Source organism: the organism of the source record quoted next, unplaced genomic scaffold (genome assembly GCF_019419815.1).
Source record: "Pyrus x bretschneideri cultivar Hongxiangsu unplaced genomic scaffold, Pyrus_bretschneideri_v1 Contig19, whole genome shotgun sequence".
NCBI lineage: Eukaryota > Viridiplantae > Streptophyta > Magnoliopsida > Rosales > Rosaceae > Pyrus > Pyrus x bretschneideri.
The window spans coordinates 1,961,851-1,987,562 of NW_025999490.1; the positions used below are offsets into that span (position 1 = coordinate 1,961,851).

Consider the following 25,712-nt stretch of genomic DNA (forward strand, 5'->3'; position numbering starts at 1 on the left):
CAGCTTTTAAGAAGATATCAAAATTTTTAGGTGGATTGTTTTTATGAAAAAAAAAAATATGGCTCAAGGTGATGCCAAAATTCTACAAGAATTGACACTCTCGACTTTGCTGCAAATTTGAAAGCAATGCCAATTTTTTTTAAAGGGGGATAGCTGGTGCCAAACCACGGGTATCCCCTCCTTCCAGCATCATAGAAGATGACTTATGTCATGACATAAATTTTTTTTTTATCAATAATCATGAATGTAGTAAACACACAAGAGTATATTCTCGATTGTAGGGCATATTATCTTTTAAGTTGGGACCATACAATTGACGATCTCAATGCTATCGCTAAAGTCAACAAACGACGTAGAATAATACTATGGAATTGATTGCAAACTTTGAAAAAGTCCACTTCGAAAACATGCAAGATGATAGCTTGAGAGCCAAGGCAACATAGACAACAAGGAGAAAGTCTCCTTCCATAAATCAAGCAATGAATCCGGGGACAATAATCCATGTTAATTTATACAAGACAGCACCACCAAAATTGACACCTCCATCCACATGCCATGCCACCCCGAAGACGTAAATAAATCATGCGTACAACAAATTTAGGAGACAGCAAAAATAAACAAGATTAATGTCGAAATTCCCCTTCACTTGCTTATCCTAACAAACTTTCTTGGCTGCTTTCGGTTGTGGAAGTGTTCCGAACACCCTGTCCCATAGGCTTGAAGTTATTCCGAAGCCCTTATCTTGGATCCTGAAGTGATGATTCAGGTGGTATCTCTGCAAAAACAAACAAAACCCATGTTATTCTCGTCAGCAATGACTAGTTCCCGAATGCAGAAACTTTCTGCTGTTTTTTCAGATGCTCTAGCGTAAAAGATTTGTAATTTCTTATGATGATCATAACGCAAACAGAGGATTAGGTCTAAATGGGTAAAATTCCTGCAAGGGATGAAAGGTGTACCGATCTTTACCTTCAGATTTCGGGGTACCTCACTTGTTGGCTGACCGTGATGAAGATAGTAATGGGTGCAATCATACATCACATAGCCCAATAAACCGCCTCCAAACAAAGCAGGAGCAAAAGTAGGAGAAGACATCAGCTTCACCAAGTTCCAGAACTGGCAACAAATGACAGTAGAGTTACGATTGGTAATGAACTTTTTTCTTTTCATATAAAACGATCCTTGACAAATTTATGCAATAGTAATTATGTTAGGGTCCGTCTAAGTAAACCTCAAGATGACAATTATGCAATCTTAATACCCAGAACAGTAACTCAGCTATCCTATCTAATCAAATTCAATGCAATGTGTCATGGCCCTATGACATGTAATTTTGCTTTCCATTACAAAATTAAGTAATTTAACCCTTCAGAATAATCATTAACCACAGTATTCTTAAACAAAACGTAATGACAACATGGCAGGACAAGAAGGGACATGGAAGAATAGACATACTGGAATGCATAAAATAGCTGTCGCAGCAGGAGGGAAAACAAGTCGCAGGCCATCCATTGGGTGCTTATGGTGGCAGCCGTGAAGAAGATAATGTAAAGTGTTCCCCCTGAAGCAGTTTCAGCAAAACAAGTGCATTAGTCTCAGAGAAATTCAAACAATATGGTATATACGTAAACAAGAACATAAACAGGGGGAGAAAGAGTTGTAAGAAACAAACCAGTAGCTCTTTGTTTCAATGTGGAAAAGAAAGCGGTGCAACGTGTATTCCATCAATGTCCAGACAAAAATCCCAGCAACAACTGTCAGAGCAACTTCAGGGAATGTATGACCCATCCGTACGGACACTGAGATGGCATAAAACACAACTGGTAGCCATATGACAGGAACTGCCCACCACACAGTGCGGGTTAAGAACTGTTTCAAGTAGAAAATAGAGTCAGAAGTGGAGCTCTGCAAAGTCACACAATCTAGGCGCATGTGCATTGTGCAACCATAAGAGTATATGAAAACTAAATTGTAATGGATTAACAAGAGGAGGCAGTACCTCCCAAAATTCACTTTCAAAAAATCGAGGGCCTTCCTTGCTAACAATCGGCTGGTGAACCCACTCTTGGTATGCTTCTCCAAGATGGCCAACCTGTGAGATTGTAAAGGCTAAAAGTTAAAATAAAGTTCAACAGGAATCATCAAACACAATAAAGTGAGACAGGCAGCAAGATCAAAGATTTATAAATAAGTAAAAAATTATAAAGAGAAACTTAATGCATGTTATGAACTTTCAGAGAAAGAAACGAAGGTGCCAAATACAAGCAGCAAATGCCCCAAGCAAAGAGACTGAAGATCTTCAGAGTGGGTCAAGAAAGCTTCACAAAATATGAAATGTTTAGAGCCTCGGATCCAAATGGAGCGATCTAGCGCACATAATTGGCTCACATAAAAGAATAAAAAACAAAAACAGTGGGAGCCTTACCTGAAACACGAGGGCTTTATTCAAATCAACTTGGAAGTCCTGCGCAACCATCTTGTTACGTATAACACTGCTGGAGAAACATCAAAACTAATACATTAAGTTCAATGATGCGGATCTATAAGGGGCGAGAACCAAAAAGATCTAATGACAGCTACGTAAGGATTCAGATATTAATAAAAAAATTGTAATATGTGATGGGTTGGTATATGATACCATATCTGATTATAATATCATCTCTAGTTTAATCTTACGGACTGAGTCTTACTGACAATGACAAGTTAAAGGATAGTTCTCTTTAACTTCCTCAAACTAATAGGTGAAACCGATTAATACCGGCCTATAGGCCACAAATCTTTCTTCTATAATTATCAAAAGTTAAACTTATCAGGTGAAGCAGTAACAAGCATCACCAACAAAAATGGATTTAATGCCGAATTGATGTAAATCGCGACATTTGATAGTTAGGATTTTATTAGACTCATTCGCACTATTATCTAAACCTCGAATTTTCTTCAAATCAATTTCAACATGCATCCATGAGAAAAAACGATGAATCTTGACAACAAAGCGAGCCAGGGTATCCAGAACATAATGCATGAAAGAAATTTCCACACAGATGCTCGTTCGCAATTAATCAATTCACAAGAGATCCATCTTTTGTTTTCTTAAAGACAAAAAATTTATTAGCTTTCCCCTTTCCCTCTACTTTCCCAGCTACCAAACAGATCAACCCCAGATAATCTCACTCTGAAAAAAACGGCCCCACACAATATCATACAGTCTCAAGAGTAGTCAAGACTAATGCTTTAGTCTCAAACCCCATGATTTCTTCCCCCTTTTCTCAGAATTTCTCACCAACCAAACAGCATTTGGCATCATAAAATCAAAACAAATCACACCGTTCGACAAGAAAAAGAAAACGCACAATGCACGTATCCAACCCAAATTCAAAACCCACAAATCAAACCCCAAAAGCCACAATTTTCCAAACCAAAACACGAAAAACAAACAGACCCAGATCTACAAATCGCACAAAAACCACACCAAAAAAAATAAAAATAAAAAATCAGACGAGGGAGAGCAAATGGCTAACCTATTGAGAACCCGGGTCGGATCCAATGGAAGAGAACAACAGAACACGAACACCCTTCCGTTACTCTCTCTCTCTAGAATGTGAACCGCCCGCACCACCACCAGAAGAGGTTTCAGCGTCGAGGGTCAAGTGGTGCAGTGGCAGAGGAAAATCTGAGTCTCTCTCTCCGTGTTTGTGGAATTCAAGTCGAACGATAACGGATGATTTTACGAGATGGGAAGATCTGGGCCGTCGGTTTTATACGGGCATCAGACAATCAGCCAGCGATCCTCACGTTGGATTCCAAGTTTCTAACTGTGTGGCCAGTCTGGCACTGTTTCAAGTTTGTGTTAAACAACTTTCTTTTTACAGCGGAGTGTGGGGGTAAAAAACAGACTTGTGGGTCCCGCTATGGTAACTTCGTTAATTAGGGGAATTTGGTTGCGGCTTTTCGGGCATTTTGGGCACATGAGATATTTTTGTGGGAGAAGGGCAATCATTCCCATTGATTTGCATGAACTGCCAATCGGCGCCAACTGTTTTGGTTAACTTATGTTAAGTCACATGTCCATCGTCTTTTTCCAAAAAAAAAAAAAAAAAAAAAAAAATTATGTTAAGTCACGGTTATCCATCCCTTCTGCGTTCGAAGATGTTATGGGAAATTTCACCTTATTTATGATCACATTCAAACAGACTTATCAGCTCGGAACATCAAACCCAAAACTTCCCACATTTTTTTTGTTTATAAAAAAAAAAATGTCTATCATCTTCTCTCAAATGGGATCAAAGATTCTCTTTGCTCATCATATGATGAATATAGGGAGGGTTTTCGATGTTGGCAGGGTGCATCACTACAATAACGTCTCGTACTAATAATATAATGATATGTTGTCTCATTAACATAGGTTGTCATGATGATGGTCATATAATGTAAATTGCTCTCACGAAGTTTTAACGACCACATTTATTTGCAAGAACTAAAGCTTTATTAACAATATTATATAATGCTAATTTTCTCTATAGTAGGAGATCTCAAGTTCAATTCGTGTAGCTGACAAGTTCAGTATATAGTTATAACATACTTATTGTATGGTTTAACTCAAATCTCTCTTCGCTTCCAGGTTTGAATGAAAAGAATGAATACGATGTTGTACAAAAAAAATTCCATTAAAAAGGAAATATAAATAATTTTTTATTTGATTGCATCAATATTCAAATTTAAGACATATTTACTTATACTTTCAACAAATGGGTTAAATGAATTATTTAGATCATGACGTCTCAAATGATGAGTAGTGGAATTGTTTTTATTCCTAACTTTCCTTTGTACTATATAACACATACTAAATATAAAAAATATACAGGACTGTTTTACCACATACTTTTCGTTTAATTATTTCAAGTAAACAAACATGTCATAAATCTCTTCTAACATAGATCATTTTAACGTTATCGCCACATTATTTAGTCTAGTAATATATGTCTCCGCTAACAAATTTATGTAATGTCATTGCGATTCAATTTAGGTGAGTTTACAAAAACTCATTGCAGTTCAGTTTGTTTTGAACAATTGAAATTTTCTTGCTAACAATAGGTTGGTGAACCCATACATTGTACGCTTCTCCAAGATGGCCAACCTGTAAAAGTTAGTTTCCCTTTAACTTTCAATCCAGATAAATGAGAGATGAATATGGTACCAAGATTACAGCTTATCTTTTAAATTAGTGCGGTTATTAAGATTCTTACATTTATATGCCAAGTGAAGAGGCCTTTAATTTGCATATGTTGTCTTGGTGAAAATAACTAAATCTGAATCCGTGCATAATGAAAAGAGCAATGAGATCGTCAGAAAGACGAGGCCTGTTCAATTCGACGGTACTATAACACTAATCGACCATCTTACAAGGCACAACCTTAGTTTTATCTGATTAAGTAATGTTGCCTTGCTCCCCTCTCAATATATAAAGCTGCAATTGGCCAACTAGCCACTAACTATCAACCCACATAAATGGATGTTTGTCAACGATGGAAGTCGCTATCCACTGTTTCTAAACAAACCCACACTAGTAGAAATACCATTTGTGCGACAAAACTTCATGGCAAAAGCAGTTAGCGCGATGAACGTATAAATCCGTCACATATATATGTTCGTTGTGCAAACTTCTTGGCCATGAATGTCAAGCGTCCCATGTAGTGTATCACGTCGAGAAAACTTTGTTGCGTCAACTTACACGTGATAAAGTGGTTTCGTCCCCTAAGTTATGTGCGACGACTTCCATTTCTTCTTGCAAGTTCAGTATTGTGTGACGAATCATATTTTATGTCATGCAAAGTCTGTTTTCACGACCTTTGCGCGACGAATTTATCGTCCCTTAAACTCCAATGCGACACTATTAAGCTTTGTGCGACAAATGCACCATTTATATCATAGATGGAGATATATATAATATGACATGAGCCATGTACCGCCCATTTAATGGATTAACCAACCAAGGTCATTTACCATCCACGTTCGTTGCTTTATCCTTAGAAAACAATTCACATTACAAAACTAGAATTGAATTTCATGCAGAGTATTATAGTACTTGTGAGTTGTGATCTTATATACCTAACGCATATATACATTTGCAGGAGATAAGGGCACTTGTGGTGCCATATAGTTTATTATTCAAACCACCTATTGTTTGAATATTCATCCAAACCGGTAGGTCAGAAATATCGACAAAATTTAAGAGTTTCTCTGATAGGGGTTTAGACTTTACCAACCCCCCCCCTTCTCTCGATATCTTTTTATGATTTTGTCTGGTATTTCCACAGAAGTATCAAAATCTATTTTATGTCAATGTGATATTTAAATGAGAATTAAAAGAATGAACAGTTCCATATGTAAAATTTACACGGTTCAAAAAATTAGTTGTAAATAGTTCACCCATAGAGTGGATGAAGGTATTTTCCATAATAACCAAAGACAACTTATAATAAAGAGTTCTTTACATTATACACCAAGTAATACTGTTCAAAGAAACCGCTGTATACCAAAATGAGCCTAAATAGCGGGCAAGGGTCCATTACATAGGCAACGAGATGGCCCTTCCCTTTTTACAATTTACAGTGTGCGATAGGAACAACGTATCAGGGGATGAGAAACATATGATATAGCAACAAGGGTGGTAGAATTACTAGTTATTGTTGCAATAGTAGCAAGAAATTATTAATCCATGTCAGAGCCAGCCAGCAAGCCTCTTAGCAGTAATTAGTTCCGTTTTGCCTTAATTTGAATGAATAAGCCTATTAAAGAGTTTGTAATAAGTTTAAATATACAGTCACTTAATATCGTACAAATAGTTTTATTATGTTGATCGCTTGGATGAATGAAGGGAGAGGGATACAAAGACCAACCAGTAGCTTCTTGTTTTCATGTGGAAAAGGGAGCGATGAAGGATATACTCCACCAAGGTCCAAACAAAGATGCCACTAACCACAGTTAAAACAAGCTGATCGGGATGATCAGCGAGCCCCATTCGAGAAGACATGGAAATAAACCAGGATGCTACAGGCAGCCAAACAACTGGAACCACTCACCATGCTGTGCGGGTCAAGAGCTGTTAATTTCAGGTTGATGATATTTAGTTGAGAAGTTGTACCAAGATTTGCATTCTAAAACTTGATAAAATAAAGGAATAATTGCAAGATTAAAGTCCATATTATATGATCTTGATTAAATTAACACCTCAAAAAAGTCATTTGCAAAGAATCTGGGGCTTTCCTTGTCAACAATAGGTTGATGAACCCATTCATGGTAAGCTTCCCCAAGATGGTCAACCTGTAAAATTGGTTCCAAAACGCTGTAAGAAGTTAAATTATGTGATAAACAACGGTACCAAAACCATTTAAAACCAGAAGCAAATAGGAAAAACAAGTAGAAGGAGTGTTAACACTATAAGAAAAAATCCGTGCAAATTAAAGCAAAGAGTAAATAGATATGTAACCTGGAAGACAATAGGCTTATTCAAGTCCACAGTAAAAGAGTAGTCATCTACCATCTTTGTACCTTCTTATGTAACTGGAGTCACAATAAAATCAAATCAAATCAAATCAAAACCAGAAGTAAATATATAGGAAAGAATACTACCATGTCCCGTAATTACACTATATTCATATTAATGCTGTTGATTTTTCTTTCCTATTCTTTTTCTTCTCTCATTTCTTCTCTCATCATGTACCTAATGTTTCTAAGAGAGAGTGACACAAATGTTCGCCATATGAAATGAGTAATCGAGAAATAAAACCGAAACCAGCGTAGTTTGATAAGAGCCTACCTTTATACTAGAATAGTATTCGCGATAGTATCACCTCAGATCCCTCTACAGGTATATACCCAATAAAACACATCTTAATCACTCTCTCTCTCTCTCTCTCTCTCTAATCCATGAAGATCAGTACGTACTCTACCTCTAACGCAATTTGCTTCTCACTTGATGACCTTTTTGAGCCCATTATTAAGATATGTAATTCATCTCTCTCCATATATACATAAACTCACGGATCCTAGATAATATTAGCCCACTAGCCAAGTTTTGAGCTGACTAAGAAATGTCTTGCACCCCTCTCCATGTATATGCTCACGGAATAGCTAAATTAAGCTACTAGCCAACCTTTTCAGCTGATTAAGAAATGTCTTGCTCCCTTATCCATATATATAAAAATGTTGGCTTCATATCTGCAGATTTGTCATTAAGAAAGTTGAAAAGTTGATAAGAATTGCTAACTGCAGCCAGAACCCCTCATTGCAATTCAGTGATTCATCACGGACCACATGGATTGTTATTAATCACCAATGACTGCATAAATAAAATTTAATTATAATTAGTTTTATATCATACGTGGCGTGAACCATGCATTATCTGTTTAGTTTTCTTGTGATACCCTAGCGTGGTTTGATAATCATTCCTTTTTCATTTTTCAGTTTTTATTTTTAAGGGGTTTTTAAACTTTAATTCTTGAAGAAGATTAAAATTTAACAAAAATCTGGTGTTAAATTACATATTGATTTTAGTCCTTTAATGTGTACTTAATTCAAATTCACATTATTTTGTGTTTTAATATTTAATGTCTCCACATTAAATTTAAAATTTATTATTATACACATTTTAATTCATTAAGTTTGTTTAAGGATTAAATACCTAAAAACCCCCCACAATCTTTTCATCTCATTCCAAATTGGTCTCAATTTTTTTTAAATATTCAAAACAAGTACCCAACTAGCCTATTGAAATTACATCAGGAGGTCCAAAGATCATCCAACGGTCTAAGCAGGTGGTGAAAGAGAGAAATCCACCATGGCTTGTAGATGTTATGCAACAAAAGTTTTGAACCAAGAAGAATGATCTAATTTCAGATAAAGAGGAACACGGAGAATGAGTTTGGTAAAACATACAAAAAAAAGGTGTTATATTAAAAAACGTTGTCAACAACAGTAGAAAAGTAGAAGCAGAGTCTACCATACTTCTAAAAAAAGTGTTTATTTTTTAATTTATTTATTATTTTTTAAAATTACAATATTTGCCCCTGCTATTCTCTTTGACAATTATTATATCACATTACATACCATATCATTTTTAGTCATTTAACATATTCACAGCAATTTTTATAAAAGTTTACCAAACACTCGTATACTAATTTTTTTGTTGAAAGAACTTTTACAAAAATAAGTTTACCAAACACTCAACAACTTTATTTTACAGTTGTTTATTCTCACAGTACAACAGAATTAGTTTTTTAAAAAGCTCACACAAATACCAAACTAATCCTAAACAAGCCTATAAGGATTGATACTTCTCAGTATTAATCACGATTTAACAATAATATAAGTTATAAATGGATCCAGCCACTCAAATTATGTTTAACCGAACCATGTAACTGGAGAGATTTTGCACTAAGATTGGCCCCTGAATATATACAGATAAATTTGAGGGTTTAATTTGTTGTTGTATTTTTTTGTTATTGTTGCCCAATCAAGTTGTTTTACTTAGCATTTTAATTAACAAATGGATGATGTATTACTCAATCAAATATTTTTTATACCATACATTTAACACCATTATTTCTTTTAAAATTCATTATAAAAGGCAAAATTTTTGATATTTTGTAAGTTATATGTTAGTAATAAACCTAAATTCTCAATACAAATATAGTTTTTTTTTTTTAAGTGTAAACAGACTTTTATTTGTATGATATATAATAAATTCACTTAATCCACTTAGTCTACCTAAGCCCCTACCTAGGACCATCTAAGAGTATAGGTGCTAGGTCCAGCCCGCCGCTTAACTAGCGCCTTAGGACGACCTAATGTTGCAATCTTGTATCCGCCACCACACACAAACCATGATATAAAAAGTAGGCAAGCAGAGTATAAGCAATAAATAACAATGCACAAAACCACTTCTAATATAAATTTCACCAATCGTACACCAAAAGGAACTAGCAAAAAGTTCATACCTAGAACAGTAACACTTGATACGTCTGACTTTTTTTTTTAGTCAATTGTCGAAGTGAATGAGCTTTTTGTCTCTCGTATGGTAGTGTATATGTCCCTTCAAAGTTCATGATCAATGAAGAGAAATAAGAGCCTATATATGCCATTCTTATTTGTTAAAAGATGAGCATTGCACTGTTAGTATAATGGATGGTTATTATTTGAATTTGCCTTTGAAAGGGGTGGGCACCGTCTGAATGTAGAGAATCGCCTCACGTTAGAAGGTTAAGAAACTTTGCCTAACTTGTAAGAAATTGAATTACTCATTTCATTGCCAATTGATTTTGAAGTGGATTTCCAACTGTTTTCCGGCACTATTAGTTATCAAAGAAATTTTTTTCCTTTACAATCATCATTTCACACTAGTGTGACTTGGTCTTGGGGAGAAACTGGCCAGAATTTGCATCTGGAGTCTGGACAAAGATAACAAGGCAATATAACCGATAGTCTGACCATATCAGCCTCTGCCGGAGCAATAAACAGACAGAAAAATATGCCTTTGATCAATTAATTATTATTATATTTTACTTTTCATGATCTTTTATTGTTTATTTTACAAGTTAACGTTCTTCCACTTGGACCCAAATAATTTAACAGTATGCTGGCTCGTTATATAAGCTTTAACATAATGCATTATCTATACTGAAAGGCCGGCGTTTTCTAATTTAAGTTTGTTCTTCTGCTTTCTCTATAAATAACCAACTTCCTACATCTATTCCTTCACCTCTCTCTCAATCCTTTCTATTTTACACATGCAATAAACTTCACATATAATCCCCCATTGAAGAAGTTGAAAAATAAAGATGGCAAACCAAATCTTGCTATTGACTACTGTCCTAGCCATGACATGTTCTCTGGTCGTTGCTTTCGAGCCTAGTCCGTTGCAGGATTTCTGTGTTGCTGATGCAACTAGCTCAGGTTTGTGTCAAATCTTTCGGTTAATTTTCAGTATTACATTAAGTGTACTTCTAATTCCTACTTAATCTACAATGATTATAACTTTTATGTTGGTTTGTTAACTGTAACAGGAACAAGAGTGAATGGGCTACCTTGCTTGGACTCCAAGCTAGCAACAGCTGAGCATTTCTTCTTCAGTGGACTTCACATCCCAGGCAACACCTCAAACCCTGTTGGTGGAAAAGTTACCCCAGTCAATGTGGCTCAAATTCCAGGACTCAACACCCTTGGCATCTCACTCGCTCGCATTGACTACGCACCAATGGGTGTCATCCCACCCCACACTCATCCCCGTGCCACTGAAATTTTAACGGTCTTAGAAGGCAGCCTCGATGTTGGCTTCGTGACCTCAAACCCCGACAACAAGCTCATATCAAAGGTCCTCAACAAGGGTGATGCGTTTGTGTTCCCTGTCGGACTAGTTCACTATCAGAAAAACGTGGGCACTGGAATGGCCATTTCACTCTCTTCTTTGAGCAGCCAAAACCCTGGATTCAACACCATTGCAAATGCTGTGTTTGGATCCAATCCCGCAATTCCTGAGGATGTTTTGGCCAAGTCTTTCCAGGTGGACAAATCTGTAATTCGTGATCTTCAAGCGAAATTTTAGATGTTTTCATGGAAATAGTTTATGATATTTCATATCATCTCTCCGTCTATTTTGTGATTTTCGCATGTTTGTAAAAGTATTGTACTGAAATCACCGTGAAATCGAATGGTTTTATATGAAATTCTTCGGTATCTGGGTGCCCCTTTGTGGAAAATATCATTTTCTTACAGTAGCAGAACTAGTGAAACAATGAAACGTTTGAAACTTGTGAAAATACTCTCCAAGAAGCAAAATTTCGTGATTAACATTTTTATTTTAAGATTAAGTCAAATAAACACCCGAAAATAACCTATTCGTGAAATTTCTTCTGGTTTCCGATCGAAGCCAACGCAACATTGACCCGGCAACCTGAGTGTCTTATGGAGTTTAGTGGCAAAGGGGAAAGAAATTTTGTTAAGCTTGTATTTCAAAACAGCAATAATCCAACTATGATTTCCTCAAACAATAATCCAGCTATACCTAACATTTCAGCTTCTTTTTTTTTAGGCAATGTTAAAACAATAATTCAGTAAATCCAAATAGTCTCAATTTTTTTTCCACAACCTTGACTAACAAGTAATCAAGCTACTAGAACCTTTGTTCCATGCATTTTGATTCTCTGTCAAATGACTCGAACGTAGCTGCATCTCCAAGAACCGAAGAAGTGAACAGATTATGTAATAACTCGGTTTCAGTTACTCTACCACAGCATGCTTGCATCCTGTGCTTGGAAGTTAAACCTGCAAGATGGAGCTTTACCTTCAAACACGACTGATAGCGTTAGCGTTAATTTCAAGTGAAGTTAATAAGCTCAGTCACTGATATCAACTGCTGCTAAGCGAAAATTTTCGAATGGAGAATTCCAAGTGAAGTTAATAAGGCCGCCAATTCTGTCTGGTTGATCTCTAGTGCACAGCATCTCATATTAGGCAAAAGGGACTTCACTTCATAGATTAAGCTGCCTACCTAAGGAAAAGACTCATAGATTAATCTACTATTGGGACTGTGGGTGGCGAAACCATACTATTAGTCTGGTGCTCAATTCGCCAGGCTAACGCTCTGCTATCCGACATCTGTGGAAAAGCCGGTAAGTAGCTGAAAATCAGAGACACGAAGAGTCGTAAAAAAATCAGTGAAAGAAAGTGAAGAGCACATCCAAGGGGTTTTGAGAAGGTCCAAATGATAGTAGGTGAAATTCATGGTCAACATTCCTGTGAAGTAGAAGATAATGCTTGTTTGAATCCGCTGGTTAACTATGAGTGCAGAATTTTTCTCCAGTTTAGACTTAATCCGATATAATGTCTCGGAAATTATACAAAAACTAGTCTTATGAAGTTTCTCACCATCTAGAGACAAAGTTGCTCAATAATTTTGGTATACAAACGAGTGGCTCTTGGCCGTGTATTTTCTGCACGCCGAGTCTACAGCAGAACAACAGATATAACGAAAAAGTGATTCGGATATCACAGAGAAACGAAATCAATAAAATGAAACAAGAACTATGTACTAAATATTTGTATCTGCAACAATTTTACAGTTTTGAGTACAACACCTCAAGCTGGGTTGCCAACGAAAAGGTTGGAATTTCTTTCTATCACAGTGGTTTTCACACAATTTGAGACTTGAAGAACACTATATCTGAAGCAAAACAAGACAGTCTAACTTGAGATTGGGACAGAACACTTGTCATGGACATAATTTTACCAGTCTTCCAATCAACTTCGACAAAAAACAGAAAGTGACTGTAAGCAAAAGGGCTACAAGCCGACCTCCAAAAAGTCCGGCAAGAACAATGAGGAAGAGAAACAGATACCCGAAATTCCCTTCTTTTACTTCTCTTCCCTTCTTGTCAACAACCAATGTTGTTTCTCCGCCAGCCAATGATCCTTCACCGTGATCAGAAACTCTATCCAATCCTTGGATTTCAGACTTCTCTTCTGCATCTAGTGAAAACACTGATATGTTTTCGCTTTCGTGTTCCTCCTCCTTCACATCTTCATGGTCTTCTTGTGCTTCACATCCCTCTACCTTATCAACTCCCAGGAAACTAGAATCTCCACCAGTACAGCACAGGCTTCAGCTCCTGCTCGTTTGGCTTACCCTTTCGACGCAACTTCTTAGGCACAAATTTCTTGATAAGTTTAGCTTTAATCTTAGCATTCTTGCTACCCTTACTCTTCTTATCCCCAACAAATTCACCTCCATCTTCGCCACCTCCACGAGCTTTACCTTCTTATAATCCTTCCCCAATAACTTAACCAATGACACATCCTCGACAGTCTTATCAACACAAACCCTTCTCTTATCCACCACCCTCTTCTTCTTACATTCCATTCCAAGCAATTCAACCATACTTTTTTCGCCGGAAGTTTTATCAACGCAAACACTTCCCTTCTCCGCCGCCTTTTCGTTCTCACAATCCATATGGAGCAACTCAATCAATCTTCCCTTCTTGTTAGCATCAACAATCTCAATCTCTTCAATGGCAGAATCTAAAAACACAGTCCTTTCTCTAGCAATCACCCCCTTCAAATCATCACTCTCGAAACCATTCAAAAACAATAAAAACGCAGACAATCTCTGACCCATCACAGATTTCGCATTCGAACATGGTTTCAAGAACAAAGCCAAGTGCTTACCGGTGTATTCGAGAAGCAGAAGCAAAAAAGCAGACAATGTGACCCCAACGACGAGCTTCTTGGTGCTGAGAGCCAAAACCACCACCACAAACATCTTCATCACCGCCGTCAGAACCGGCCCCCAATTGCCACCGATGCAATCCTCACCGCCAACAACACAATTCTTCTTACGATTTTCAACCCCAGTAGCTTCATCGCCGTGATCAGCTTCTCTGGGCTTCAAATTCTCGACCTTTGGCGAACTGGGTTTCACCAAAATCGGCAAATCGCCCGAACCCAGTTCACAATTCAGAGTGATCCGATCATCAACCCGGTCCTCGACCCGACTCTCTCTCTTCTTGCTCTTGTTCTTATGCTTTTTCGACGGTTTCTTTAAGTGATCGCGGTTCTTGAAGAAGAGGTCGATGAGAGAGGTGGGAAACCCGGTCTGCACGACGAGCGAGCCGCCGCGCTTCGGCGACTGAGATCGGCGACGAATTGAGAAATCCGATTCGCCCTCGTCTTCTTCCACGGAAGCGGCATCGCCACTGAAAATTTGGGAAAAAAAAAGAAAAACAGAGGAGAGAAAAATTGGTTTCGAAAGGAAACACTCAATTTCTGAGAAAAAAATAAATTATGGGGTTTTGATTTATAGCAGTCATCGTCTACTATTTCAATTAATTAAAAAAAAAATTAAAGAAAAGAAATGGGAAAGCGAGTTGAAATCAGATGGGGGTGCGGTTGTTGGGTGAAAGATTGGATCTTTGAACGCGGTACGCGGCACGCGGCAGAGTTGAAAGTTCTTTTCGTATGTTTCTTCCGTTCTGGGTCCGGAAAATTTTGTTTTGTTTTTGGACATGGGTGCCGGAAATTGAATCCATTTTAAAGGTCCATTATTCTGTTGGATTTGTTTTCTGTTTTTTTGTTATGAGAGATGAGTGAGGAAGCGTTCTTGGGGAGAAGGAGGTAAGTGAGGAAGAGCAAGAGTAACCAATTTTTGGGTGGAGAGGAAGAGTTACTAATTAAACTGAAACAAACAAACGGTTTCGAAATTGATGTGAGTTATGTGGTAAGAATTACTACATTGATTTGATGCATTATTCTTCGGGACATTTGCGTTTTAGCTAGAACTATGAGGTCCGTTGTATTTTTGTTTGTCCCAATAAATATTAGTTAGGGCAGCACACTCTGTGGTTTCATACGTAGTTAAGCATGTTGGTTCTCTTTTGTGGGATTTTATTGGTCCTGAATTTTTGTCTTTTTTGGCGGACGATGGGCACATTACCATTAGAATCCCATAAAGTCTAATCCCTTTTGACAAAACAAAATGTTAAGAACTACTGCATTGATTTGATAGTCTGGTCTAATACTGAAGTTTTCTCACATTGTTATTTATACGAGCGATATTTAAGGATACAATAACCAAAAATAGAATTTACGATGCAAGGATGGATGTTGTAAACTAATTATAAATTTCTGGTTAATTTTTTAAATTTAGTGATGATCTATATCATATTCAGATTTTATTAGATTTTTTTTTTTCTTATCAAAGATTTTATTAGATTCTAAAATGCATTAATGAGATTCAAAATTTAAAACTCACATAACCGCATATCATTCATTTTTTGATTATACATGAGGCAAAAGTTTAAAGTAACTATGTAGAAATCAATCGATTCCGATTCGCCGTAGTTATTTTTCTGTAAGTATTGGATTTTTAATTAGAACTCACATCCACCCATACCAAGATGCTTATATAAAATTAATGGGCAATTGTGTTAACCTAATCAATTAGCCTATAAGAGTACCAAGAGGCCATCCATGCATGACTATATAAGCCAAATGTGCAATTTTGTTAACCTAATCTTCTTTCATGCAATTTTGCTAAACCTTAAAATCCATATTCTTATCATCATTAGAATTTATATTATTTAATATTTTCTTAAATTGCTACATCAATATACATATATGCACAATGCATATGAATAAAATACTCGAAAAAACTTCACACACAAAGTTTCTCTTGAATCTCCTTAAATTGGCTAACTAGTGCCAGTGTCCCATCCATTTAAACTTTTTGCTTTATTTTATTATTACTATTTTGTGGTTGAATGCTCCTTATCGTGCTTGAAATCTCTTTCAAGTTGCTATCCAAATCCAATAGTGAGCTTACTGCTTACCTAGCCTTTATCCAATACGCAATTGCTCATTCAGTGCAAACAATGAAGGGTGCCACTAAATTATCAACAACTCTTACATGGCAATTTTTTCTTCGACATCCTAAATCATCGAGTACTATTTGCATAATTAATTGTTGAATTTGATTGATCTAACTAACAAGAACACAAATTCATGCTCTATAAAACTTGTACCTACAACGTTGAATTTTGGAAACTAATGGTTCACCGAACTGAACTAAAAACATTTTATTATCACAGTAAATATATTATAATCCCAATTTATTTTGACTTAAAAAGACTTCGTAACTCAATGTCTTGCTTTCACTGGGTGTTTAGGTTATAATTTGCTTTATGCATAAACTGGCATCTGGAGGAGCAATTGTCACCAACAAATCCACTTTCAGCCCTTTCATGTGTAAGATGTCCCCCACTCCTCACTGAAAACCACTCGATGGAATTATTGGACCAAGTTAGGATATTTCTTGGATGGGACCCCAAATTCACCATGATGTGCTTAGAATCCGATGGCTCTTTTTGCTTTTATCCCATATAAAGATGGAAAAAAAAAAACAAACTATATTGTATAATATGTACACAAATATTATTGGTAAAGTGAGAAGGGGAAGAAGAAATGAAACATGTTGGCTTAAGAACTAAGGACGTAGAATATCACAGTCGAGGTGGGATCTAGTTTGGTATTATTGTGTTTTTAAAGAAATGTTTCTGGTGTGTAGTAAAAAATAAAAATAATCAGTTATGAAACAAAGTAGTAAAGTGTTTAATAAATTAAGTTTGTAAAAATATTTAGAGTTCAAAATACAGTATCAAAGTGTTTGCTAAACTTTTTATAAATACGGATGACAACAAAAAAAACACAATATTCAACAGGTTATTTATTTGTATGGCCAAAAGAAACTTCACTAAATACACTTCTTTTTCCACAAGCTTATAAGATTAAAAGAAATATATGAAATATATCCTAACTTTTATATTAAAATTTACAAAAAATATTTTAAATATAGAACCATCTAGAGGTCCAACCATTATTATGTCATTAATTTCTTCTCAAATAAAGAATGAAATTCACATATGGGGGGAACAAAACTAAAGTTGGTGTCTACGATTCTCAGTGATCTGATCAGGTTTCTGCTTCGCAATCAATATAAATGCCTATCTCTTTCGAAAATTCTAAAAAAGTATTCCACTGCAGACTGACAATAATTCATCGCATATTTCACACACAGTTAACTAAAATATGTTGTGTTCTTACCATCAAATAAAGATGATGGTTGAAGAAAAAAAACAAAAAAACAAAAGAACACAAATAATGCATGCATGTCTTCGTCGTGCTTTTCGCGTAAAGCCATGGACTCTTTGCAAAAAGGCTTAATCTCTCCTTGCACTAAAAAAAAAAGCTAAAACATCTCAATTGGTAGGGGAAATTTAATGAATTCTTGGTGGCATATATTCTACTTTTATAAAAGAGTAATAGTTTGTTTGAAGGTACTTTTAGGAAAAATATTTTAGAGTTGTAAAAGCACTTAAAGTGTTTTTTGTGAGAAGCACTAATTATGTTTTTATTTCACGAAACACTTTAAGTGATTTTCTAGGATTTATTTGCAGTTTTACTTAGAATTTGTTTCAAAAATACTTTCACCAAAAACGCTTTTAACCATTTTAAAAACACTTTCAAACAAACTCTAAATTACAGTAAGTCTATCAAGTGAGCAAATATTATAATTATTAACTAACTTGAAAAAAAATCTCAAGTAAATAAAAATGTTTTGTTCATTAGCTCACGTAAAACGTGTACTTAATTATGGAGAGTTTACAGGGAATAAAAAGGGGGACCCCATCCCCATTGGTGTAACCTTTTCTTGCAGGTAAACGACCAGAAAATGCTGGTGTAAATTGACTGATGATTGAGTGCATTTTTCTTTTCAGTTTCTACTCATTTGGTCACATGTTTTTTGATTATTTGAGATACAGCTGTTACAACTATTTTGCTTCCTTACTACTTCAAAGTTCAAACATCACAAAAGCAAAGTTGAATGTGCTTGTAAAAGAAAGCAAAAGTTGAAACTTCGAAAACATATGGTTTAACACGCGTAGATAGATAAAAGAGAAACATTTTGGTGTGACTTTGATATTTGTGCTTAGGGTTAGAACTTTTATTTTTCTTTAAAAGAACTTTAGTTAGTGGCTTTCCTACGACAGTCCTTCCTTCTGGGGACCTTTCTCTTGTCACCATCGTGCGATTCACCAGCACTAGGAATCAAACTCAGAACGTGTCTTGTGGAATACGAACCTGAAATTCATCTCTAATCATTGGGTCACCTCGTAGTAGTGAAGTTGTAAGTTACACTACACAATTATAACATATATTTTATTCATTAACACTAAATATTAATTCTATTGAGGTTGTATTGAGTTTTGTTTTAAACATGATTTAGATGGAATATAGTAAAGGTTACCCATCCCATGCAACTTACCGACTTGCTTCCTAAATGAAGGAAAAATACCGAAACAGTTAGGTGGACGACAAGTCGGCATGTTTACACAGTAAAATATAATATTGAAAATCAGTGTATATGCTGTAACATGAGTAAATTGATGTTCTGGTACTCCAATTATTTAACACAAAATCAGTAAAAAAAGGGTTTGCAGCCGAATTTTTACTGGAAGCACATTGGACGGTGTCATTTAGAATTTTTTTTAAATTTTTTGTCAAAAGAGTAGACTTGATTATAATCTAATGAAAACGTTTATATCTTTGCCCAAGATATTGAAAAGAAAATCAAGACCTAAAACATCCCACAAAAAAGAACTTTCATGACAAGCAACATGCGACGCCACTACGTGGGCAGCAAGGTTCCCACCCCGCGGAACAAAACTGAACTCAACCTCTCTAAACTGATTTGCTAAATACCAGATATCAATCAAACACACTCCAACGTAGCCTCTGCAGTACACACTCCTTTAGCTTACGTATTAGACTATGGGCATCAGACCCAATCACTATCCACTCCCTCCCTTCTTCCAGGCAGGCAACCAGAGCAGCCTGGACATTTGCTGCATCTGCTCCATCTCACCTTCCTCCCCTGATTTTGTTCAATAAGAAGTGGAGAAGAGCTAAATTCCATAGAGGGGGAAGGTATAGTATTTGCTACTCACCATTGACCATTGACGAAGAAAACAAATTTCTACTTGGATATTCCTATTCACACACCAATTTTTATCTCCCACACACTCATGTTAATTGTTATTCATTGATCATTTCAATTCATTCAATCTGACAACCAAAAATTAAAAGAAATGCGTGAAAAGTCGGATATATGGATATTACTATCCTGCACTTTTGTTTAATCACATTATGCATATGCATTCATTAGATTATAATTGCAATGTTAGCCCAACATTTAAGCCCAAGCCCTCTCTATATACCCATTTAGCCCAACATTAACATGGACTGATGGGCTAGGTGCTCAGCCTAAGCCCGAGCTCCAAACCCAATAAGTCTATGACATCCACAACGATTGAACTTGAGATTTATTTTGAGAATATATGTAGGATGAAAACGAGAGAAGTCGTAAGAAGTGGGTTTGTCTTGGTGGTCATGATCTTTCTCTTCAATTTATTGTTTTTCGAGTTCAAATGTTTTTTTTTTTGTATTTTAAACTAAAAGTATCGCTTATATTTAAAAAAAATTAAGGAAATAAATTAATTAGGGATGAAGATCGGGTGTCAATTTCATATTTAAACCTTCAAGTAGAATCCTAATAGCTTTTTCTCATCCATTGGTTCTATTTCCATATCATGTTTGTGTAAACCAAAGAAGTTGGCCTTTCGAATTCTAATTACTAGATTAATAGAGAGGGCTTATATGGTATGAAAATGATTGATTAGATCATATTATCCACTATTACTTGGTATCCATCTATTAAGAATTAAAGCAAACTAAACTGGACCTCTCAAACAATGGCTACTCTTTTGTGTTCATCTTATTCTCTCACATAAAACTAAACACATATTCTCTTGTATTTATAGCTAAACGATGGGAGTTGTAGATACAGAGGATATATTCTGGATTATAGTATAAAATACCGTCATCATGGCTTTTCAATTATAACTTGAAAGGTAGCCACACCTATTGTTGTTTTGTTTTGTTTTGTTTTTTGTTTTTTAAAAAGAGAGACAACTGGTGGTAAGTGTCACATCCCCGCTCGGGGGGAAACACTTTCCGGGCCCGCTCCACCACCGTAGCACGATATTGTCCATTTGGGCTTACCATTCCTTCATGGTTTTGTTTTTGGGAACTCACGAGCAACTTTCCAATGGGTCACCCATCATGGAATTGCTCTAGCCCCCTTCTCACTTAACTTCAGAGTTCCTATGGAATCCGAAGCCAGTGAGCTCCCAAAAGGCCTCGTGCAAGGTAGGGATGAAAATATACATTTAAAGATCACTCCCCTGGACGACGTGGGATGTCACAATCCACCCCCCTTAGGGGCCCGACGTCCTCGTCGGCACACACACGACCAGGGTTAAGCTCTGATACCAAATTGTCACATCCTGGCCCGGGATGGATCACTTCCCTACGCGATGTGGGAGCTTCGGGTTCCGTAGGAACTTCAAAGTTAAGCGAGAAGGGGCCTAGAACAATTCCATAATGGGTGACCCACTGGGAAGTTGCTCGTAAGTTTCCAAAAACAAAACCGTGAGGGAATGGTAAGCTCAAAGCGGACAATATCGTGCTAGGTAGGGATAAAAATGTACATTTAAAAATCACTTCCTTGGACGATGTGGGATGTCATAGTAAGCCACTGTTATCCCTCCCATTTGGGGGCTGGGAATGAATGGTGTGGGATTAGAGATTTGATTAAGAATAAGATATGCTTTATTTCTTTTTTATATAGTTAGGTTTTAAGGATAAGATTTTGTATATATTTAAAGCACAAACTATAGTAGATTTTGGGTGGCCATCAGAAACCATAAAGGTAGATCACCCAAAATAGTAGGACATATCTTATCCTTCTTGGCTTTTGTCCATCTTTGTTTTCCTCAAAGCAAAAGAAACACCGCTCAGTGGTGGGCACTCTCTAATAATTCTCACAAAAAAATCTCATAAATAATTTTTTAATATAAATTATAAAATAAACTAAAATTTCCCATCCACCATAAACTATCAAAGATCCAAAATATCCACAAGTGACCCTCTACAATGAAGTTTGTCCTTACATCCGTAACGTGGTTCTATAATTTAACAAATCTATCGTTTTACCCAAAAAATTTTTTTTTTTTTTTCCAAAATATCCTAATTTGAAGTGTCATTTAGGAGGTGGAATTGCTTTTGAAAGTGCATGGGGGTTGTAATGGAAGGTTAGCTTGACCCTAGATCTCACTAGGATGGAAATTGTTGGAGATTTGTGGTTTGGTACAAGTGACAAAATCAGGTGACAATTTCGATCATCACACATTTATTGCAATTCGAAATTTGCATGAATATAAAATTTAATGGGTACGTACAGATGAACAGTATTGTTCAGATAATTTTAACACTAAATAAATTATAATTATCTCATTTTGTTAAGTATAATATTAGTTAAGAATTATTATTCACACTTCAAAAATTTATTTGTGCAATTCTCATAATTTTTTTTTTCAAAATATAGAAAGTGCACAATTAAATTTTGGACTTTCAATAACAATTCTCTACTAGTTATTGCTTTATATATTATTTTTCAATCAATGTGCTTGCTAATCAATCGTATATCAACATGAACATGACACACCTATAAATAACTAACCGAACACAATCCGATTGCCAGCCTGGCCACAAATGTGAGATTATGTGGCTCCAAAAATAATTTATAACAGAGAAATGCTAAAAATACTCTCTTAAAATAATACTTTTCATAGACTTTCCACCACCTCATAGTTTAACGTCAATTCTCATGCCAATTTTATGAAACATTATGTAAAAAATATAAAGTGACAGATATACCTGTTATTAAGAAAATCCCAGTTTTGAAATAATCTCCTTTAACATTTCTCTGCTCTCCAAAACAATGGCCAAATTTCACACCCACAAACCATCCTGGTTTTGGTGTCTCAGGTAGTTTTAGGACAAACTGTGACAGCACTTCGCCCCCAAAATTAGAAAAATCCCGAAACCCACAAAAACATTGCCAATAATAATCCAAATTGATTCCCCAAAATACCCCTACACATTCCCCAAATTTCACCGGACCCACCCTTTAAAATATACAATTCCCGAAGCCATTTTCCCCACTAGCCTGTTCCTCTCCATCCAATCGCGGCAAAACCAAAACCTATCACGGTAACATTTTCCCTCGCTTTCCTCTCCCATTTTCCCGGCAACCAAACAGGTCTCGAACCCCCAAGGATGAGAGAAATCCTCCACATCCAGGGAGGCCAGTGCGGCAACCAGATCGGCGCCAAGTTCTGGGAAGTGATCTGCGACGAGCACGGCATCGACGGCACCGGAAGGTACAACGGCGACTCCGAGCTCCAGCTCGAGCGAATCAATGTCTATTACAACGAGGCCACCGGCGGAAGGTACGTACCACGTGCGGTTCTTATGGATCTGGAGCCTGGGACGATGGACGCGCTCAGATCCGGCCCGTTCGGGCAGATTTTCAGACCCGATAACTTCGTGTTCGGGCAGTCTGGGGCCGGGAACAATTGGGCTAAAGGGCATTATACGGAGGGCGCCGAGCTTATCGATTCCGTGCTCGATGTGGTGCGAAAAGAGGCTGAGAATTGCGATTGCTTGCAGGGTATGGTGAAAATTGAAAACCAAGATTTTGGGTTGAAATTGTTTTTTGGGTTTGTTTTGTTTATCTGATTTGATCGTGCTTTTGGTTTGAAATTGAATCTCAATTGTGTTTGTTAATTCGTTGATTGTTGTCAATACGATTGGATTGGATATGATATTGTAGTGCTTAATCATGTCTTATTTGGGTTGGCTTGATTGAATGTCTTGTTCTGTTTCCTATCTCTCAAATTATGGCTAATTTTTTGTCAAATAAGTTTTTCTACGTTGCGGTTAATCGCATTTTATTTAAATGTGGACATGTCGTTGACATCTGATCGATATGTCACAAATATTTGGTCACAAGTGCGGTTAAGCATAACGTAGAAGGAATGAACAAGAGCGGTTTTGATTGATATCAAGTGTTTCCTGAGTTTATAATTTGAATGGCTGATTGGTGTGAATGAAATGATTCAGCTTTGTAATGTTGGCCATGTGTTTTGAACAGGATTCCAAGTATGTCATTCTTTGGGTGGTGGCACCGGCTCTGGCATGGGAACTCTTCTTATTTCCAAGATCAGGGAGGAGTACCCGGATCGAATGATGTTGACATTTTCTGTCTTCCCATCCCCAAAGGTGTCTGACACGGTTGTGGAGCCATACAATGCCACCCTTTCCGTCCATCAGCTTGTCGAAAATGCTGATGAATGTATGGTTTTGGACAATGAGGCTCTGTATGATATCTGCTTCCGCACCCTCAAGCTATCCAACCCTACTTGTAAGTCCAAATCTTAGATATATGGCGGCTGACAAGTGACAGTGATTGTAGAGTTATATGATGATCTTTTTTTGTTTGATTGTATCTTAAAGTAAAAAAGATTCTGATAAATCACAGACTGGCATCTTATAATGACATGATATAAGACGCATTTGTGTGTGTTCATGTGAATTCTTATGAGATTTTTAGAATGAATGTCATGTGATATCTTAACATATTTCTTTGCACGGCTAATGCAGTTGGTGATCTTAATCACCTCATCTCTGCTACCATGAGCGGTGTCACATGTTGTCTTCGGTTCCCTGGACAGTTGAACTCTGACCTACGCAAGCTTGCTGTTAACCTTATCCCTTTCCCACGGCTGCACTTCTTTATGGTTGGGTTTGCACCCCTAACTTCAAGAGGATCACAGCAGTACCGTTCTCTGTCTGTGCCCGAATTGACCCAGCAGATGTGGGATGCCAAAAACATGATGTGTGCTGCTGATCCACGCCATGGACGTTACCTTACTGCGTCTGCTGTGTTCCGTGGTAAGATGAGCACCAAAGAAGTTGATGAACAGATGATTAATGTCCAGAACAAGAACTCCTCATACTTTGTCGAGTGGATTCCCAATAATGTTAAGTCCAGCGTGTGTGACATCCCACCCAAGGGTCTGCAAATGGCATCCACTTTCATTGGGAATTCGACTTCAATTCAGGAAATGTTCAGGAGAGTTAGCGAGCAGTTCACAGCTATGTTCAGGCGAAAGGCTTTCTTGCATTGGTACACGGGAGAGGGAATGGATGAGATGGAGTTCACCGAGGCTGAGAGTAACATGAATGATCTGGTTGCCGAGTACCAGCAATACCAGGATGCAACTATCGAAGTGGAGGAGTACGAAGAGGAGGAAGAGGAGGTTGGTGCTTGATGAATCGTGCCATGGTCGTGGTTTCTCAGTTTGTGTAAACTCGTTATGTTTGTGGCTTAATTTGAACGATTTATTGTTGCTCAGTCAATTTAGATTTGAAATATGGATGTATGGAATGTGGGATGGGTCTGTACACGAGATGGGTTTTGTAAAAACGCTTTTGTGTTGGATTTGAATGTTGTACCGAGTAAGGCATATAATGTCGAAAGTTATGTTTCAGTGATGGAATTTTCTGTCTTACACCATATGCTGTTTGTATTTGTATTTGTTTTGGTAAAATGGAGCCGCCCAAACACCCATCGTTTCCTTTGCCTGGTATGAATTATATTCGAAGAAATATCGTATATGCATACCAATTTTTTTTTTCATGTTCCATACCGCTGAGTGACCCGAAACATCAACGGTTTAGATTTTGCATATAATAATTATAAATTAATTCTTACTTACAAAGAAAACGAAATTTAGAGCATCTTCAAAGAAGATGTCAAAAAGTCTACATCATCAATAACGGTAAAAAAAAGACATTGCTAGTGTTTTCCAAACGAAATGCCAATTTCTATGTGACGTGACATGAAAAGGCAGCAGAGAGAGTTGCTGTCAAATTTGACAACAGCTTTAAATCTATTTTTATTAATTGATAAATGCTTTTATAATTTTTATACTTATCTTTTGTTTTAAAATACTAATTATAACTATAAAATGTAAATAATGTAATAAAAATAGTAATTTAAAATTGACATATAGCTTGAAGAATAAAATTTAAAAAAGATGAATGTGCCACATAAGTCTTTAAATTTAAATTTTATGTCTAAAATTTGACATCTTCTTTGAAGATAGTTAGTTCTTATTTTACGAGTAATGCAAGCCTCTGTT

General features: G+C 36.6%; 4 protein-coding genes across 5 annotated transcripts; 2 read left to right on the plus strand and 2 right to left on the minus strand.

Moving 5' to 3' along the window:
• Positions 1 to 440: 440 nt before the first annotated feature.
• LOC103952351 (dihydroceramide fatty acyl 2-hydroxylase FAH1) lies at positions 441 to 7,918 on the minus strand. Of its 2 annotated transcripts, XM_009363921.3 has the most exons (8): positions 7,902 to 7,918; positions 3,519 to 3,593; positions 2,426 to 2,495; positions 2,000 to 2,092; positions 1,673 to 1,869; positions 1,456 to 1,561; positions 970 to 1,116; positions 441 to 775 (listed from the first exon to the last, which is right to left on the minus strand). In XM_009363921.3, the coding sequence occupies exons 3-8, from the start codon at positions 2,474 to 2,476 to the stop codon at positions 656 to 658; spliced, it is 714 nt and encodes a 237-aa protein (XP_009362196.1). In that variant the 5' UTR covers positions 2,477 to 2,495; positions 3,519 to 3,593; positions 7,902 to 7,918; the 3' UTR covers positions 441 to 655. The 2 variants fall into 2 exon arrangements, with proteins under 2 accessions (XP_009362196.1, XP_009362197.1); XM_009363922.3 differs by lacking the exon at positions 7,902 to 7,918 and having other exon boundaries at positions 2,426 to 2,492; positions 3,519 to 3,782.
• A 2,801-nt stretch (positions 7,919 to 10,719) lies between these two features.
• Positions 10,720 to 11,791, plus strand: LOC125476501 (putative germin-like protein 2-3). Its single transcript, XM_048582699.1, has 2 exons — positions 10,720 to 10,950; positions 11,061 to 11,791. The coding sequence occupies exons 1-2, from the start codon at positions 10,836 to 10,838 to the stop codon at positions 11,597 to 11,599; spliced, it is 654 nt and encodes a 217-aa protein (XP_048438656.1). The 5' UTR covers positions 10,720 to 10,835; the 3' UTR covers positions 11,600 to 11,791.
• Positions 11,792 to 13,061: 1,270 nt separating this feature from the next.
• On the minus strand, positions 13,062 to 15,204 carry LOC103952353. The gene is given in 4 exon segments (XM_048582619.1): positions 13,062 to 13,632; positions 13,679 to 13,754; positions 13,757 to 14,682; positions 14,685 to 15,204. Coding segments are annotated over 4 exon segments (1,425 nt in total). The 5' UTR covers positions 14,740 to 15,204; the 3' UTR covers positions 13,062 to 13,264.
• A 7,461-nt stretch (positions 15,205 to 22,665) lies between these two features.
• On the plus strand, positions 22,666 to 25,084 carry LOC103952354 (tubulin beta chain). Its single transcript, XM_009363925.3, has 3 exons — positions 22,666 to 23,176; positions 23,660 to 23,929; positions 24,169 to 25,084. Exons 1-3 carry the CDS (start codon positions 22,783 to 22,785, stop codon positions 24,837 to 24,839), a joined length of 1,335 nt encoding a protein of 444 aa, XP_009362200.2. The 5' UTR covers positions 22,666 to 22,782; the 3' UTR covers positions 24,840 to 25,084.
• The last annotated feature ends 628 nt before the right edge of the window (positions 25,085 to 25,712 follow it).

What these genes read in the sequence shown, in the direction of transcription:
- LOC103952354 (XM_009363925.3), top strand. Translation starts at nt 22,783, where the DNA reads ATGAGAGAAATCCTCCACATCCAGGGAGGCCAGTGCGGCAACCAGATC. An exon ending in GAATTGCGATTGCTTGCAGG is followed by an intron (nt 23,177 to 23,659) that starts GTATGGTGAAAA and finishes TGTTTTGAACAG; the next exon opens with GATTCCAAGTATGTCATTCT. An exon ending in CAAGCTATCCAACCCTACTT is followed by an intron (nt 23,930 to 24,168) that starts GTAAGTCCAAAT and finishes CGGCTAATGCAG; the next exon opens with TTGGTGATCTTAATCACCTC.
- LOC125476501 (XM_048582699.1), top strand. Translation starts at nt 10,836, where the DNA reads ATGGCAAACCAAATCTTGCTATTGACTACTGTCCTAGCCATGACATGT. An exon ending in TGCTGATGCAACTAGCTCAG is followed by an intron (nt 10,951 to 11,060) that starts GTTTGTGTCAAA and finishes TAACTGTAACAG; the next exon opens with GAACAAGAGTGAATGGGCTA.
- LOC103952351 (XM_009363921.3), bottom strand. Translation starts at nt 2,476, where the DNA reads ATGGTTGCGCAGGACTTCCAAGTTGATTTGAATAAAGCCCTCGTGTTT. An exon ending in ATTGAAACAAAGAGCTACTG is followed by an intron (nt 1,562 to 1,672) that starts GTTTGTTTCTTA and finishes AAACTGCTTCAG; the next exon opens with GGGGAACACTTTACATTATC. An exon ending in AGGTACCCCGAAATCTGAAG is followed by an intron (nt 776 to 969) that starts GTAAAGATCGGT and finishes TTGTTTTTGCAG; the next exon opens with AGATACCACCTGAATCATCA.